Consider the following 19,793-nt stretch of genomic DNA (forward strand, 5'->3'; position numbering starts at 1 on the left):
GTGTTTAATCGAATTACACCTCCTGCTACACGAACTGATGCCATAAACCCTGGAGGTTTTACCTTGGGTGGTTCAACGGCTCGGGGGTTGTTTTCTCAACAGGAGGACGTCACTCCGGCGGACACCGGAAACGTTGTTACACCAACTACTGACTTGGGGTATATCACAGCCCCAGGAGGTTCTAATATAAATAACCTAGAACGTATTCCAAGACAAGTCCATCGAACTCAGTCAGAGTTAGGTTTAGAAGAAGACTCCGGTGACTCTAATCTAAGAAGAGCTCACCGTCATAATCTCAGAACCGAAGAAACTTTGTCTCCGGACGAGTGGCTTCGTGTTCAGCAAGAAATTTTAAGAGCAGAGTATGAACGTTGGGTCTGGAATGAGCGTTTCCATGGCCGTACCTTGACATACGATGAGCCTCCCAGGAGATCAATTTCTCCTCCCATAAGGGGAAGCCACATCCAATACAGTTTGCCACCAGAGCGAAACATGAGCGAAACCCGAAGGTTGCGTCCTCGTCCCCGCATATATATGCGGGTGCCATCATATGAGGACGAACTGGACGAGTACGACTCATCTTTTCGGCCGGATGGTAGTTTTTATAGCGGGGATAGTCGTCTTCCTTCTTACGGAGGAACTAGCTACCCGCAACCAGTTGTCCGTCATGCGGAATATCACAGCAATGCTGAACATGATTTTTCGAAACCATACCGTCCGGAATCTTTTGCAGAGAAGTCGAAATTTATTCCAAGTATCGCACAGGCTTCATTTCCAGTAAACGCGAAGATTCCAACATATGTTGGAACATATAATGGAATGACAGATCCAAGCGACCATTTGTTGAGATTTGTGGCAGTCGGGGGAGTCAACAGTTGGACTCTTCCATACTGGTGCCACATGTTCGCACTCACACTCACGGGAGCTACGAGATAGTGGTTTGAGAAACTGCCTGCTGGACAAATCAAAAGTTGGAATGATTTCATAGCAAAATTCTCCCAACATTTTAGTCAACAAAAGAAACATACTCGTGACCCTTCGGAGATATTAGATGTTACAAGGCGAAATAACGAGTCTATTGAAGACTTCATTACTCGTTTTACTAACGAGAGCCTTAATATCGAAGGAGTGAGTGAAGACATGCTGCGCGGAGCGTTTTGTAAAAACGTCCACAGCGATGCCTTGATCCGTACCTTAACAGGAAGGGACAGAATGCCTGAGTCATGGGATGAAATCATGAAGGCATCAAAGTTGTTTGCAAGAACTGAAAAAACTCTAAGTTCCGGCAGTCAAAAGCAGTCTCCAAGGGTCGAATTCCAAACTCCGAGACCAAACAGACAAGTTAAGGGACCAATATGGTCAAGACTTCAGCCAAGTGCAGAAACACCTAAACCTTTTGATGCAAGATCTTTGATCGGCAACAAGGGTAAACGTAATTTTTCAGCTCGTTCCACCAACAGTTGGACTCAGTTATCAAAAACTCCCTCAGAAATTCTCACAACCGAAAATTTGACTTTCCGGAAGCCTCAACCAATACCAAGGAAGTCATTCCTTGATACTAAAAAACATTGCTCATATCATAATGATGTTGAACATAACACAAATGAGTGTGTGGCCCTCCGAACAGAAATTGAAGCAGCAGTTAAAAATGGTAAACTCGAACATTTGGTTAAGGGCGTACGAGCAGGGACTGGCAAACCTCCCGCAAAGGATAACCATGGCCCAGCTAAAAGGAAAATCAAGGATCTGAATATCCACATGATTCAAGGGGGACATTCAGGTAAAGGAAATAGGAGGGATTATGAGGACGAATAATGGAAGAGTGAACCGGTGATCTTTCCTCGGATCAAAGGCGGTCCGTGTAATAAAAACCCACTGATAATTACTGCCGAATTTGGTTACTACCGGTCACAATATGTATTCTTCGACACAGGCAGCACGTCCGACATTATGTACGAACAGTGTTTCGAACAGTTGGACGATGAAGACAAAGAAAGACTACAGCCAATCCATGCTCCCGTCTCTGGTTTCGGAGGAGAGATAATGCACCCGCGCGGTGTTATCACTTTCCCTGTCACATTAAGCGACGGAGTACGTTCGAGAACTGAAGAAGTAGAATTTTTGGTCTTACCAGCAACTTCCAAGCATGACATTATTTTGGGACGAGGGGCGATTGGAGATTTCAATGCCCACCCGTCCACAGCACATGGTGTGGTAGGAGTTCCGACTCGCACTGGTGTGGCGATAATTCACGTAAATCGGCAGTGTTTTGCAACAGAAAGCTCAAGACCAAGCAAGGTCCCAAGACAGGCTCAGAGGACTGAGCCAGAGAAATGGATCCTCAATAAAAAGTTTCCGGACCAAACCGTAATAATTGGTCCGTCCATCTCTGAAATCGTCCGAACCTTTCTAAAGCAGCTATTGATCAAAAACATCGACATTTTTGCATGGCAGCCTGCGGACATGACTGGTGTCCCATGGAGCATTTCAGAACACAAGTTGAAGGTGAATCCATTAATCACCCCAATCGTACAAAAGAAGAGAAAAATGGGCCCGGAACAAACGAAGGCCATGAATGAACAAATACAAGATCTTCTTCATGCTGGGATTATCCTGAAGGATGAAGCTAAATATGTCAGGGGGTCTGCTTCAACATTCTCTTCCCTAGGTACCTGCGAAATATAAAATATTTCGAAACACTTTGCTAGTTTTTTTACTAGCTCTAGATATTTAATTAGTCTTTCTCCTCTAACAGTATATGAACCATTAAAATGATTAGTTAATAATAATGAATCAACATGTACTTGAATAAACCTGATTTTTATGTCGATTGCTAGTTGTAATCCCGCTATCAAAGCTTCATATTCTGCCTCATTATTTGTGGCTTGAAATCCGCAGGATATGGATTGAGGTATAATGTCCCCCTGTGGCGATTTCAGCAGAATCCCGAGACCTGTTCCTCTAATATTTGAAGCACCATCAGTGTATAGAGTCCACTTATCTTTTGTTTCTTCAAGTTGTTGGACTTCCAAGTCTGCCTTTTCTTTAAGCTCACTGGTGAAATCAGCCACAAAATCTGCTAATGCCTGGGATTTGATAGCAGTCCTAGGTTCATATGTTATATCATATGCACTTAGCTTTACTGCCCATTTTGCCATTCTACCTGACATTTCTGGTTTTCTCAAAACAGACTTAATAGGATAGTTAGTTTTAACACATATAGGGTGAGTTTTAAAATAATGTCTAAGTTTAGTAGATGCCATAATAAGAGCTAAAATTAATTTCTCAAGATAAGAATACATGGTTTCAGTATCCAAAAGACTTTTACTTACATAATATATTGGATGTTGTTGACCTTCGAGATCCTTAGCCAAAACTGCACTTATAGCATTATTTGATACAGCAAGATATAGAGATAGAGATTCACCTTCCTCGGGTTTTACCAGTAGAGGAGCAGAATAAAGATAAGCTTTTAAGGATGATAAAGCTTCCTCATGCTTACTGGTCCACTCGAACCTCTAGTTTTTCTTCAGGATATCGTAAAATTTTTTGCATTTTTCTGAGGATTTGGATATGAATCTGTTGAGTGCCGCTATCCTGTTGGTCAGCCTTTGAACATCCTTAACTGATTCTGGGGATTTTAGATTCAGGATAGCTTGTATCTGTTCCGGACTCGCCTCTATCCCCCTTTTGGTGACAATGTATCCCAAGAATTTGCCAGCCTTCACTCCGAAATGGCATTTCGAAGGATTCAGCTTCATGTTGTATTTGTCGAGGATATCAAATGCTGTCTTGAGATCTTGAAGGTGATCTTCAGCTTTCCTGGACTACACCACCATATCATCAATATAGACCTCCATTGTGTCCCCCAGTTGCTCTTTGAACATCATGTTAACTAACCTATGATAGGTTGCACCTGCATTTCTAAGTCCAAAGGGCATAGAAATATAACAATAAATACCTGTGGGAGTCATGAAGGCCGTATCTTCTTGATCTGAGGGCTCCATCTGGATTTGCTGAAATCCTGAGGATGCGTCCATGAATATCAGCATCTCGTGGCCAGCTGTAGCATCCACCATTGAATCTATGTGTGGTAGAGGGAATGGATATTTAGGACAAGCCTTATTCATGTCTGAGAAATCTACACAAACTCTCCATTTGCCATTCTTTTTCTGTACAACCACCACATTTGCTAACCATCGGGATATTGAACTTCCCTAATCATTTTTGCCTTCAAGAGTCTTTCTACTTCTTCTTGAATAATTATGTTTCTTTCAGGTGCAAATTTTCTTCTTTTTTGATGGATTGGCCTGAAAGAATTATCAATTCCAATTTTATGTGTTATAATATCTTTGGAAATACCTGTCATATCTTCATGTTTCCATGTAAATGTTGACGGCCTTGATTTGAGAAAATCGAGCAATCTCGACTCAATATCCTCAGAGATGCTAGTTCATATCAGCACTTTGACTTCAGGATCCTCGGGATAAAGAGGTACTTCTTTAATTTCTTTTTCCCAGGCCTCCATTACGCCTCGTGCTGGCTTCTGTAATTGCTACGCCTGCTGGGGTTTGGCAGTACACTTCATGGAAGAGGTGTAGCAATTCTTCGCGTCTTGTTGGTCACTGATGATTTTGATAACTCCCCACGGACTTGGGAGTTTTACACATTGGTGATAAGTAGATGGGACTGCTTTCATCTCGTGTATCCAGGGCCTGCCTAATATAATACTGCAACAAGATAAACAGTCAATAACACAAAATTTTTGCATTTTATTTACCCCTTCGGCATATATTGGGAGCTTAATCTCCCCAATAGTGTTTTTAGGTTCTCCACTGAATCCAACCAATACTGAGGAACTGGGGATGATCTCATCCTCAGGAATATTCATCTTTATCAGCACGTCTAATTGAATAATGTTGACAGAGCTTCCGCCGTCTATGAGGATCCTGCGAACATAATGGTTAGCCACATATAAAGTTATTACCAAACTATCATGATGAGGATCCTGAACATCGACTCTATCACATTCATCGAATGATATAATCCTCTCTTGAGTGAGAATAGATGTCTTTGTTGGCCTGTCAGCCACTTCTAACTTTCTTTGGTCAGCATTTCTCTTTGCCGTAGAATAAGAGGTTCCACAGATGTCGGATCCTCCGGATATGAACATGATTGTTCTTGCATCCGTTGGTGGAGGAGTCAGCTTTTCAGGAATTTTCTCGGGATCCTGTTCTCTTCCCTTCTTCTTGCCAAGTAGCTCTTTCAAGTGGCCCTGGCTGAGAAGAAAGCTGATCTCCCTTCTGAGTGCAATGCAATCATCAGTCAAGTGCCCAAAGTCTTCGTGGAAGGCACACCATTTTGATTTGTCTTTCCATGCTCCTGGTTTCTCCATCTTCCTTGGTCACCTGGCTTTCTCACCTAAATCCTGCATGGCACACATTAATCCACCAATATCAACAGAAAAACAATATTCAAAGATTTTAGGATATTCTTCGTCATCTTCTTCGTCTACTGCATTAATCCTGGGGTTATCGGACTTGTGTTAAGGCTTTGCTCGAAAAGACTTTCCCGGGGATTCGAATTTCCTGTTCGTCTGATCATACTTCGGGATATCGACCTTAGAGTTTTTCTTGTCGTCTTCTAGCCTGATAAATCTCAGAGCTCTGCTTCTTGCTTCATCTAATGACCTGCATGGAGTCATAACGAGATCATCATAGAAAGAGGAGCCTTTTCTAACCCCAACTTGAGAGCTTCCACTGCTGAAGCTGGGTTTAGGTTCGGAATTTCCAGCGACTCCTTACTAAACCTGGTAATAAAATCTCTCAAGGATTCCCCAGGATTCTGGGTAACCCTATAAAGATCACCTGTCATTTTCTCAAAAGTTCTACTGCAAGAAAACTGGTTATTAAACATGTTAACTAAATGAGAAAAAGAATTGATAGTGTTAGGAGGAATACTCAGTAGCCATTTCATGGCTGCTCCGGTTAAGGTAGACCCAAACCCTTTGCAAAGACATGCTTCTTTGATTTCCATAGGGATTGGATTGATCTCCATACGTTCTCTATATTGTGGGACGTGTTCCTCAGGATCCGTTGAGCCATCATACAGTTTCATATTTGGGGTTTGAAACCGTTTTGGGATCTGCACGTCGATAATTGATGGCACGAACCGGGATATCCTGTGATTATCAGTGGGAACTTCAGCTATGGGACGGATTACACCGGGGACATTCGATATCATGTCCTTAAGTTTTTGTAATTCTCGGGCTAAACTTGAACTTATGCCTGCATCCTGCAAAAATCCTTGATTAGCATTAAATGGAATCGTATTGAAAGAGTTACCCTGATTAACATTCTGAGGAGCGGTCTGGGCGATGTAGCTCGTATTCCCAAACATAGTATTTCCTGGAGTGACAAATGGAGTGGCCGAAGTGTTAGCCTGCATCGGGATGAAGTCTCCCTGGTGTATCTCGGAGGACCCTGCGAATTGCTGAGTCTGAGCAAATGGCTGCTGAGGATTGAAGAACCCTGATGGAGGTACTCCTGAGAATCCTGCCTGTTGCGGAAATCCTGAGGATACCACCTGCTGATAAGGACCTGAGGATCCTCCCTGCTGCGATAATCCTGAGGATAACGCCTGTTGATAAGGACCTGAGGATCCTCCCTGTTGCGACAATCCTGAGGATCCTTCATGTTGAAACGGCCCAACAAAGGATGCATGCAAGTATCCTTGGGATCCAGATGAGTACAATCCCGCATACCCTGAGCGCTGGAAGAGCGAGGATCCAGGGTTGTACGTCGTGGTTGACTCTGGACGCACCAATCTTGAGGATCATGGAGGAGTGAAATCCAGAGATCTCGGGATTAATGGCGTGAATTCTTCCGCCGGCTTCTTGGCTTTTCTGATATCTTCCAGTTCCTTCACCAGCATCTGGTTGGTCTTGTTATGGCGATCCATCTGTTCCTGTAACCGCTTATAAATAGACAAAATTTCATTATTAGATACCATAACGGGATCCTGGGAGACGGTCTCGATCCCGAAAATACTGGAGTAGCAGTTTTCTTCTGAATGTTGTTAGGTTTCTTCGGAATAACAGCAGCAGAAGGAGGAGGAGGCATGGAAGGTTTCCCGGAGGAATCTGAGGCTGCGGCAGAAGAAGAAACAATCTTTGGTTGGGAAGAAATGTTCTAGATATTGAAAGTAGGGTTTAGTTTGAGAGTTGATAATGATCAAAGCACCGTTTGCCCCACGGTGGGCGCCAAATTGTTTCGGTCAAAAATTAACAACTAACTTTTGATCAAATTAGTGCGTAAGGCTAGGTGCTAAATGGTAAAAATATAGGACACAAAGATATGATTACGAGGGAAAAAGCCCTTGATTATAATAGTCTTCGTTTCGGTCAAGAGTTTACAACTTAATCCTTAGTCGAATTTGCTTCGGTTAAGGATTAAGAACGTAACTTTTGGTCGAATTAACACTTGATTATTATGATTGCCGGCACAAAAAATCCCCGGACGGGAAAACTATCACCATCGATATTATTAATAACAAAATCGGTGATTACAAAGGTTGGAGCTGATTAGTAAACGTGAGCTAAGTGATACAATGAGTACTAGCAGCTAAATAAGTGAATTGTGTGTGACCTAACAATACTATCAGCTCATATTTATAATAAGAAGATTACAACTGTTATTCCGATTATTCCGGAAACCCTAGACTAAGTCTTCATTGCTGCCCACGTTTGAGTTGACGAAGCCTCATTAATATCCGTTACAAACCCACGTTCTTATTAGCACATTAAACACGTGGTCTTATCTGCAAACAAAAATAATAAAGGACAGTTGGATATCCCGAAGTATAATCCTCAGAATACTTGTATCGGCAGGATATGTTGAAATCCCTAACTAACTCTCCGAGTATCCCGGAACTGAAAGAGTCTTCCAATATAGCCATTGGGGAACTCTTTTTTGAGTCTATCCACGTTCTTCAATGTTCATCCCACGTCTTTGACCGATTCTTTTGGGAGTTACTCATCAAATGTGGTCCCACACGTGCTAATATTAATTATAAGTGCAAGATTTCAGGATAACAGTCAACATTTAACCATCAACCATTACTTGACCCTTAATCCTAGCTGTTATAACTCATTCCACACGTTTTATGTAACCACCAACCGTGTATTTCGCATGGAGTTAAATCAACAATTAATACCTGCAATTATAAATCAACACCAAGAGAGAAATATCTATTTATTAGCATTAATACTCGGGATACTAAACTTATTCGAGAATCCTGAACATATTCGGGATCCTGAGCATAGATCTGACTATAAAGTTTGGGCCCTAACAATAGCCACATCACATCCCAAACTTTTCTTAAAAAACCCAACTTTCTTCCACAACAACAAACCTCCACAAACCCCATTAAATAATATTAAACGTGTATATATATACATATATATATATAATATATGTATGTGTGTATGTGAGGGAGGTTGCCACATCATCCATTTGTAGCAACTGTAACACTCTTGGCAAACACAACATCGTCCCACTCTTAGGCTATCCCACATCGGCCGTGGACAAGAGAGATCACTGGTTCATAAGAAATGTCCTGCCTCTTCAATCACCAACGCGTTTTGGGAAACCAAAAACAAATCCGTGAGCTCTTCGTGGGCAGAGCGGACAATATTGGTGGTGTGAGGGGCCGGATGTTACAGGTGGTATCAAAGCCACTCTTATGTCGTTCGGGATGATGGGAAACGCCTCATCGAGGACGATGAGTCCAAAGGGGGGTTATTTGTAACACCCTTGACAAACACAACATCATCCCACTCTTAGGCTATCCCACATCGGCCGTGGACAAGAGAGATCCTTGGTTCATAAGTAAATGTCTTGCCTCTTCAATCACCAACGTGTTTTGGAAAACCAAAAACAAATCCGTGAGCTCTTCGTGGGCAGAGCGGACAATATTGGTGGTACGAGAGGCCGGGGTGTTATAGGTGGTATCAGAGCCACTCTTGTGCCGTTCGGGATGTTGGGACACGCCTCATCGAGGACGATGAGTCCAAAGGGGGGTTGTCTGTAACACCCTTGGCAAACACAACATCGTCCCACTCTTAGGCTATCCCACATCGGCCGTGGACAAGAGAGATAACTGGTTCATAAGTAATGTCCTGCCTCTTCAATCACCAACACGTTTTGGGCAACCAAAAACAAATCCGTGAGCTCTTCGTGGGAAGAGCAGACAATATTGGTGGTGCGAGGGGTCGGATGTTACAGCAACAAACTTGACTCCACAATGGTGGAGTTTGTGATATTGTTTGTTGCAGTGTCACCTCATCCAAACCTCGGGAAATGATGTCTGTTGTGGATGCTCTTAGAATCACCCTAGGAGCCACAAATGCAGTATAACATCATCGTTTTACCTCAGTCGCATAAGATTCCAAAACGGAAGCAGAGAACATGGGTGATTGGAAAAAGCACTGCAAATGCTTGATGTTGATTGTTATCTTTGTCTTATGATGAAGAGAAGAAAAGGAAATATGAGAAATTGAGAACTATATACATAGGTTGGCACGTGTAGTGCCAACTGCCATTTATAACACACACGTGTATTAGGCTATTACAGATCTTGAACATGTAATCGTGTTAAGTAAAGTACTCGGGACTTTCACTTAACCATTTCTTCTTGTTATTTATGTGTTCGACTTACATGAATGTACTCGAGGCTTGTACTTACAATCATCCGTTTGACCCAACATGAACATAAACATAAACATAAACATAAAACGATTATGTGTTTTTAACCAATGAAGGAACTTTATGCTTAAGTCGACACCAAACATTTATTGTCAAAATTTTGAAAAAGAAACGGAAAGATTCGAATCATTGAGTTGCAAAAGTAAATAGTAACCAATATTTGCACCAAAGGGTCTGAACAACTGTATTAGATGTTGGGTTAGCATTAAACTTATCAAATGGTAACTGTTCAAATTCTATAAGTGACAAAAAAAAACCCTTAAAAAACAAGGACTTTAAGCATATTAGTTTTTGTTGTATCTGACCTAAACATTTAGTTTATTACTGTAAATACAATTGAACAAACAATTTGTAATAATATCAAAACAAATCACTAATATTTTATTAGACAAGACCTCATAAGAAGTTGGATTTTTGAGATATCATTAACAAGTGTAGATGCAATCACAACCATAAGTACCAGTTTTACTATAATATACACAATGTCCAGTTCCAGGACCATATTTAATAAGGACCATGTTTAAAAATGCAGTCATTTTTACAACGATTCTGCTTACAACCTTTAGTGGTCTCATGCGCCACACATGTTTTTCCATCAACTATTGAGATTCCAACTGAAATAAAAATCAACACAAACACTTAAATAATAAGGTAAAAAGCAATTTTGATATGCATGACGATTAAATAATAATAATAATAACGACAATAATAATAGCAAGAGAACAATTAACAAACCTCCGATAATCATTATAAGTAGCACAAAGTAAGTTTATGCAGACTTAGACATGTTTGCACTTAAACGCAACAAAAATATGCTTCACTATGGAGCTTGTAAATGATTTTGCTTTGAGGATTAATCATGTAGGATTTATATATATATATATAGGCAAATTTGCATCTAATTTTCTATATTTTTATTTCTAGAATTAAAAGATGCATATCTTTTAGTGAACATATTTAATGCAAAGATAATTATTTAATATAATAGTGTAAAATAATCGATTTGTAATATATAGTATGTTTGAAAATTAAAAAGTTTTGAAATATAATTTTTGCATTTATTGGAGCCAAATATAATATTATAACAAACTACAAACTTATATTAATTAATGCAACTTTGTGAGGATTGCGAACAAATAAAAAGTTGATGATTTTAGTTTATTGATGAATATATTTCTAAAACTTTGAAAAAGATAAACAAAAAGTAAAAAATGTAAATTGTAAATATTGATAACATTTCAAACACGAAAAACTATACAAGATTTTCAATAAATGATTTGGATTTTTTTTTGTTTCTCATATACTCAAATATCAAAGATTGTTAGTGATTTTAACTAATTAGTATGTGATTTGTGTGTGAAATGAGAAATCGACTTTCGATACCGGTTGTTTAGAATTTTGAGTTTATATTACTTTGAATGATAATACAAATGATTCAAAGTATATATTAGTGGCTATTACAAAACAATAAATCAATTGTAACACCCCAACCCGGAGCAGGCTGACGTGTCACTATTACAGATATCATAGACCAAACAAAAACCATTTAAATGAAATGAAAAGAATCCCATGGCAACCAAAAGAGTTAAAAACACTGAAAGAAATTCTAAGTCAAATTTATTAAATGCTTAAATAAAAGAAAATTAAATCAAGTCCTTATTCTTGAGCTTCATTTTACTCTTATCACTGATCTCCCCGATTTCCCGAATTACCTGTTAGCAAATAAGACAGACATAAACAAGAAAATACGGCTGAGCCAAAAATTGCCCAGTAACGGAGAGAACAATAGTACAGGTAAAGGCATACATAAGACAAAACACATACTAAAATAAAACTGAAACTATTGCGGATATAAAACCACGTTTTAGACCGAACTATAATTAAATGCGAAACATAATCCGATACACGATCGGGACGTAATCTGAATATACTCAAATTTAACCAAATGCGTATACACATATCAAAACGGACCAGAAATATAGAGAAACAAAATATAATTACTAAAATACACGACGATGATGTTAAAATAAATAGGTCGTGTAATACGGAAGCACCCAGAGCCTAAACAGAGGGGTACACAGCTAGCTAGTCCATGCACCAAGGAGACGGTGTGGGTGGCGTGCACACATTGTTCCATCTCAAACAGAAGTCAGGAGTCAGGAGTCAGGAGTCAGGAGTCGGAGCTAAGATCGATCTATACGCCTCTAAGTGGCCAAGGTACTACATGAGTACTTTCAGAGACGCCGTGAACTTTGATTACGCACTGTCACAATAAGTGCCATGTCGTTGACGCCCCAACGACAAGTCAGAAATGCTCGGGTAACAGAGTACTGAACTAAAGTCGTATAACTAAAAGATATTTAAACATGAACATGCAATAATGAATTCAAAATATATATAACCTATTGCATGCTATAAAATTAATATAACCATATCATACGAATAAACCGAACTAGATAACAAAAATCTGCACTACGAAGTGACGGACATCGAATATAAAATGGACTAGAACCAATACTATGAGTAAAGAAAAATAGAATCCGTACCTCAGTAGTCAATAAGTAAGCACGCAACGTCGAGCCACGTTAAGTTGTACTAACACCTACATTTTATTTATAGTTTGAATTATATTTACAAAACTTAATTCAGTTTCGCTGGTACCTTTAGCTCCGGCGACGGAGGCGTTTTTTTTTTTAAACTTTACTATAACATACTCGACGGTGGAAAGTTTCATCAATTAATTCCTCTAACACTAATATACAATATGTACCAGTTATGAAGTACGTTGACGTAAGTGTAAACAAACATTTATAATTTGAAGTTCATTAAAAGACCCTATTTTAATTATTGTATCAATATTAACAAAAGAATCAAGTTTATTAAGACACGGTTTTACCAATACAAATGTATACGATTTTAGTTAAAAAGATGTTAAAAAAAATTATTAAGTTTATAAAATATTATTCACATTATTTGACAAAATAAACCATGTGACCATTATTTAATCTGTTCATACATGTAGGAACATAAAATAAACAATCAAAACACACTTAGACACAAACTCCATACACACACAACCACCACCACCCACACAACCCTACATACACCATGCACACACATTCACTTACACACCTGCAAACACACACATACACTCATCATGACCGCACACACTCAATACCCAAATACGAGTAGACTTTTCTTTGCGGAACCAAAATTAAACGAACCACGGTCGCCGGAACAAATCGAAACGATACCAAAATTTATATCTTTAAAATTAAATCAGACGGAGGTTTCTATTTGGTACCTTAATAGTCGAACCAACAATCAGAGTATGATCGAGATGAGCGACGGCACACGAATGCGGGATGGCGGCTAGTTCAGAATGATGGCCAGGGCGGAGAAGTGCAACAGTGGTGGTTAACTACGATCGTGACAAAAAGCGGCGAGGAGGAGGTGGAGTCACAAGGTTATGCAGCGGCGGATTACCAGATGTGGAGAGCGTGACCTTACTTCTTCTTTGTAAAACAAAGCTTCAGATTAGTGAGTATTAGTCGCCGAAACCAAATTAACAAAGTGGTGTACGTATATAACATAAACACAAAACAGGTTATTAAAACTCACTTCAGTGGTTTAGCGAAACGAATCAGAGGACTTAGACGCCAGCGTCGTAACTCAAGAACGCGTGCGGGCTGGTGATCGTCGTCTCCGGCAGCAACCAATAGCAACGGCGGCGGCAATTAACTCGGAAAGAAACTACGTAGTGGTGAATACTATAGGAGGAATGAGATTTAGGGTGATGATGTATGATATTTAAACAAGAGATAAGAACATGAAATCCGGTTTGGTAGTTCGAAATCGAATTCGTTTGAATTTGAAATAGGTTGATGACTAGATTAGGATTGGAATTGAAACATAATAAACATGTGTGCTTAATAATGAGTTTGAACTCATCCAGGTTCCATATTATTATTATTATTATTATTATTATTATTATTATCATATTAACATTCATATATCATATTTTGTAAAACTTAAACTTACGGGTATTACATCAATAATATATTATTACTAGTTTTTATACCCGTATTACGGGGGTTGTTTTATATTATTTGTTCTAATATTTATTTATTTTTTTATTTATATTTTTTTTATTGTATAAAATTTAATAATATATTTATGGTTTGGTGATAAATTGTTTTCACTAATAAATGAGATGTTATAACCCGATTTAAAAGCTATATGGTTTTGATGAGACCCAAGACCCGTTTATTTCTTTTACTATAAAATTGATTTTTTTAATTATAAATAATATTTATAAAGGTTAATAATATACTTATGGTTTGATGAGACCCAAAACCCGTTTATTTTTTTACTATAAAATTGATTTTTTAATTTAAATAATATATATATCTTTTTTAAAATAAATAAGATATTAATTTTAGTATATCCTATTTTATATGATTTTTACATCAATAATTTGGTGAGAGCAATTTTTAATTTAATGAGATGTTATAACCCGTTTAAGGGATATCTAGGTTTGGTAAGACTCATACCCATGAATTCGGGTCAAATGCATGAGAAGCCTCCATTTACAAATCAAGCAAATCTGGTGACTCCAAAAAAAGGGGGAGCGACCACATCGCGACACATAAGATTTTTATGTTTTCGTTTATATATATTATAGATTTCAATCAATCAATCATGCCCAGTAAAATCCCACCGACAGCAAAGCTATAAGTAGGGTCTGGGGAGGGTGGGATGTAGGCACACCGTACCTCTATCCAAAGGAATAAAGAGGTGGCTTCCAGAGAGACCCTCGGCTCTAAGAACATGCGTATGAAGCAAAATAAAGGAAAATAAAGCAAAATAAAGGAAATCAAATTTTAACAGTTATATAAAAACTACTACTAATTATAATAATATTAATATTAATATTATTATATAATATTAATAATAAGATCACAGTATTATAGATTTTTATATATTATAATATTAATATATATTATAGATTTCTAGAATATAAAAGTGTAATCTTTTAGTGAATTGTTTAATGCAAAGATAACTATTAATTCTAATAGTGTAAAATAAACGATTTATAATAAATGGTATATTAAAAGTTTTTATAATATTATAACAAACTATGAACTTATAATAATAAATGCAATTTTGTGAGGATTTTAAACAAGTAAAAAGTTGATGATTTCAGTTTATTGATGAGTATTCTAAAACTTTGAAAAGATAAGCATAAACTACAATCGTAAATTATAAAAATTGATGACATTTAGAACATGAAAAAATGAAAATGATTTTTCAACAAATAGCTTCACTTACTCAGTTTGCTAGCCAAAAATCAAATGAAGATCCAATATCATCATTAGATTATGAAACAATTGTTAATTCAGTCAAAACAACTGATGTACCCAATGCATCGGCGATTTCAAGAAAAAATGGATTACCAAAACTAGAAACATCTGCTCCTATTTGTTCATAGATAATTTGTTACAAAACCAAAAGTGAAACAACTAGATTAATCAAAACAATTGTTCATCCAACTTCACTACCTGGATACAAGTCATTATGAAAAGTTGTTGACATACTAGGAGTTACCAAAAGGAAAACATCAAAGAAATGATTCTTTTCAAAACCTTTTGATGTGTGTCATTTAACCAAATATTGTAGATTTCTTAAAGCCGCAAACATAAAAGATTGTTGTCACACCGGATGTTTTCAGTCAATCTCAAGAACAAAAATGAACAACTGAAAAGAAGGTTCAATTTGAAAGTGTCGAAACACTAGTTACCTTGGCTTTAAGGAGTATTCCGAACTCAAGTACTGTCCAAGTAATTGATGCACCACCACCAAATATTTGGTCAAAGCAAACAAATATCCCGAAACACTAATAGTTGTTTCACAAAATGCTGAGATCAAAGCACTAACTGAAAGTAAAAAACAATTGATGAATCTATGCAAGATCGTGAAAAGAAAATTGACATTTATGTTTCAAAAGAACAACCCAACACCTATGGGGCTTGGGTTAAATCCTCTTAACTAAATCTCTTTGTTGTACATGGAGCTTTTATTTTGTGTGCATATCAATTGATCAGGTAGTTCCCACGTCAAATGCCATACATACTTGCAGTTGGTTTCCAATCAAATGCCATACGTACAGATGTCGGTATGCACGTTAATTTGTTAAAGAAATATCTTATTGAGATGTCAAATTACATTTCTTACAATTTTTATTTTGACATAAATTTATAACCAAAGAAATTAAAATTATAAAAAAAGAAAATATTAGTTAGTTGATTATTAAATTACCCTAGGACATGATGCATAAAATAAAAAAAGAAGATATTTACAAGTATGACTCGTGCGAATTATATACATTTCAGGTAATAAAAATGGGTATCACCTAACAATCTCATACCGTAACACGTTTTCAAACTAATCGAATACCGTGTCTCAGATCTTGTTACCTTCCTAAAAGTTCATCAAGTTCAGATTCGTTCAACATCCTTAGAGAAAAAATCTTAATTATATATGGTTTATCATAATAAAAAAAAATGAAGGGATAATTTATCACCTAGCAAAAGAAAAACAATAAAAAATGAGGAAATTGTTAAAAGAGAATATCCAATGCCATCTTCTGGACATGTAATATCACCAAGCAAAAAACAAAAGGTTGATAAAGACCTTTAAACAACATATCTACTCACCATTGATTATCAACCAAAGAAAAGGAATCATCAGATATATAATGTATATATTCCGATAAATATATAAAAACAAGATTATTTATACTTTCGAATATTTAGATTAAAAAATTGAATTTCGTGTATTGACAAAATAAACATGGCATGGGAAGAACCAGAACCAGAACCAGAACCAGAACCACCCACCCAATAATTGAGTACCACATTAGCATTACCACTCACTCACCCACAACCGGCCGGTCCGGTTTTATATACTAAACAATTCAAACCCGGTCTAATTTTATCTTTCCATATACGATTACTGGGCCCCACCTCACTTTCTCTCGTCCTAACTTCCACCACCACCAGTTCTTCCGTCAATCTTTTTAACTCTACCGCCATTGCGAAATTACACTTATACCCTCCAACCACCTTCACACACCACTCCTTTTTTGTCACCACCGTCAAACCCTCACCCTCCGCCACCGCCACCACCGTCTCGATTATCTTCTCCGGCGCCTCTTTCGACAAAAACCGCTCTCCGTCCTCTTGATCATCGAATAAACCCGATAAATTGTAGCCGGACGAGAACGAGATGATATCGAAAGCGTTCATTATTTTCAAATTATCCCCCGAGGCGAATGATCCATCCGATCCTCGGGTACTTTCGTCGTCGTCGTCCTCATCATCGTCTTTCGATTCGAGGTAATCATGATGGAATTTGACTTCCTTGAACCCGACCCTGAACCACGGATCGTTGATGATCTCATCAACCGTGATTCGGGTAGCCGGGTTCGTGTCGAGCAGACGCGATAACAGCCGTTTGAGATCCGGAGACGTCCACCGCGGAACGCGAAAGTCGCCCGAGCATATCTTCTTGTACATCACCATCAGATTCGGATCGTTGAACGGAAGATAACCTGAATGTTATTTTTAAACGACTTAGTATTGATATAAAAAACAACGTGCGACACAACTTGTTGATATTTCGCCTATGTAAATAAACATTACTTTTTAACATGGTTGTAAAAATCGTCTCTAGCTTTAATCGACTTAGTTTTTATATTAAAATACGACTAGAGGCGCAACTTGCTGCACATTTTCCTAGGTAAATAAACACTACTTTTTAACATTAACATGGTTGAAAAATAGCGTCTGGCGATTATTTTTAAACAATTTAGTCTTGATATAAAAAACTGCTTACAGCACAACTTGTTGCTCATAAACCTATGTAAACCCGACTTTTTCAACATGGTTGTAGAATGCTGTAAAAGTCGGTCTAACGCTAGTTGTTCAAAATCAGTCAAAATTAAAACTAAATATAAATTTATTAATCGCAACCTGACAATCCGACTAGCGCGTAACGAGTTCTACAAACCGTACCTGAATTCAACACAAACAAAATGATTCCACATGACCAGATATCCACCTTGGCTCCATCATACCCTTTCTTCAACAAAATCTCCGGCGCCACGTAAGCCGGGGTCCCACACAACGTATGCAAAAGTCCATCCGGACGGACCTGGTCCGTGACAGCGGACAGTCCGAAATCCGTAACTTTTAAATTCCAATTCTCATCCAAAAGCAAATTCTCGGGCTTCAAATCACGGTGATAGACTCCACGTGAATGGCAGTAACCAACGGCTGAGATCAACTGCTGAAAATACCGACGGCTGAGATTTTCACTAAACCTTGATTTCGCCACTTTAGCAAACAACTCGCCGCCTTTAGCGTATTCCAGAACAAAGAATATCTTCTTCTTGTTGGCCAAGACTTCTAGAAGGCGCACGATATGCGGGTGGCGTAGCCGGCGCATGATAGAGATCTCACGCTTAACGTTCGCCGTAAGTCCACCTTTAATTATCCTCTGTTTGTTGATGGCTTTAATCGCAACGCTGCGTTCTGTGTGTACATCACGCGCGTGGTAGACTTTAGCAAACGCGCCGTAACCTAGTAGCCGGCCGACCTCGTACTTTCCGAAGAGGGTTTTGTCCGCCGGTGACGTTGATTCGTCGCCGGCGTGGTCTAATTCCGGCATGACTTCAAATTGATCATGAAAATGAGTATGAAAATGGGTTTTTGTTATTAGGTTTTTGGGATCTGGAAGAAAGGTGTGGGATGATAAGAGAGAGGTTATATTATTATTGTTGTTATTATTATTATTATTATAAGTTATAAGTTATGTATAAAATATATACGGAACATGTTTGGATGTTGAGAGTTTGGTATTTATTATTGTGTTTTGTTTTCAATCAAAAGTAACACTCACTTATCAACATGATGTCATCTATGGCAAGAGGTGGCTTCCTAGCTATATGTTTATTTAATGTGTACTAAAGGTTGATACATATATACATATAGTAGCCAGCGTAACGCATTGGTTAAAATTAATTTGCAAGTATTGTGTTTGTTTGCCTAAGGAGGATACGGTTAGGTAAAGCAAAATGGATGGAGCCATGATGACACATATATAAGATCATAAGGCGAATATACCACGTGAGCCAATGTGACCATGCGTGACACTCCGTGCCATGAGTTATCCACGCAAGTGAGCTAGTTGAATGATTCCAGTCACGCTTTCTCTCCCTCTCTTCCTCATGTAATGTGTTGGGTCCATTAAGTATAACTATGAACATAACAAGTAATGTTGGAGAAGTTGAATTTTTAAGGTCACACAACGAAAACCGTAAATAATCTAATAGTTTAAAAGAGTTTTAAGTGTTCAAAAGAATCACATTTGAGTTGCCTATTGAAGAAACACTAGGTGACCCCGGCAGATTACGGATAATCTTAGAGTCAAGTAGATGTTTCCCACGAGGGTTAGGTCCGGCAAAGATGGTTATTCTTCTGATGACCTGCAAAACAGACACCGTGAGCTCATCACTGAGAAGGGGGGGTACCTCCTTGTGACCACCCTCCGGCGTGAGAATCAGACTAGATTGCTCTGAATATAAATGTATATTAAGAGAAATAGCTAGAGCAGATAAGATATGTGATGGTATAAGATGTGATGATAATACCGTTCCAAGGTGTTGGAGTATTTATAGCCGAAGGTAGGTTTCCAAGCAGGTACAGCCAGCTGTATAATATTCCTTTTCTACCAACTGTGGGCTACGCACGTGCCATGCTGGTGGTTGGTGGGTAGGCAGCGGCTGATAGTGACATGGCCGGCTGTGTACTATTCCTTTTCCACCAACTGCAGGCTATGTACGTGCCACGATGAGGGTTGGTGAGTAGGCAGCGGCTGATAGTGATATTAAGTACTAGAGCGTGCTGCTCGTCGTACTGTTGTCAGTGAGCTGTCACCCTGTGATTGGTTCATGGGCTGCTTTGGTCA

The 19,793-nt window shown here is 38.3% G+C and overlaps 1 protein-coding gene across 1 annotated transcript; it reads right to left on the bottom strand.

The window, feature by feature from the left end:
- Positions 1–16,645: 16,645 nt before the first annotated feature.
- Positions 16,646–18,708, bottom strand: LOC143531404 (CBL-interacting serine/threonine-protein kinase 14-like). Its single transcript, XM_077026712.1, has 2 exons — positions 17,840–18,708; positions 16,646–17,376 (listed from the first exon to the last, which is right to left on the bottom strand). Exons 1-2 carry the CDS (start codon positions 18,492–18,494, stop codon positions 16,700–16,702), a joined length of 1,332 nt encoding a protein of 443 aa, XP_076882827.1. The 5' UTR covers positions 18,495–18,708; the 3' UTR covers positions 16,646–16,699.
- Between the last annotated feature and the right edge of the window lie 1,085 nt (positions 18,709–19,793).

Source organism: Bidens hawaiensis, unplaced genomic scaffold (genome assembly GCF_021521415.1).
Source record: "Bidens hawaiensis isolate Kalapana, Puna unplaced genomic scaffold, B.hawaiensis_p1.1 tig00009159_1, whole genome shotgun sequence".
In the NCBI taxonomy this organism is placed as follows: domain Eukaryota; kingdom Viridiplantae; phylum Streptophyta; class Magnoliopsida; order Asterales; family Asteraceae; genus Bidens; species Bidens hawaiensis.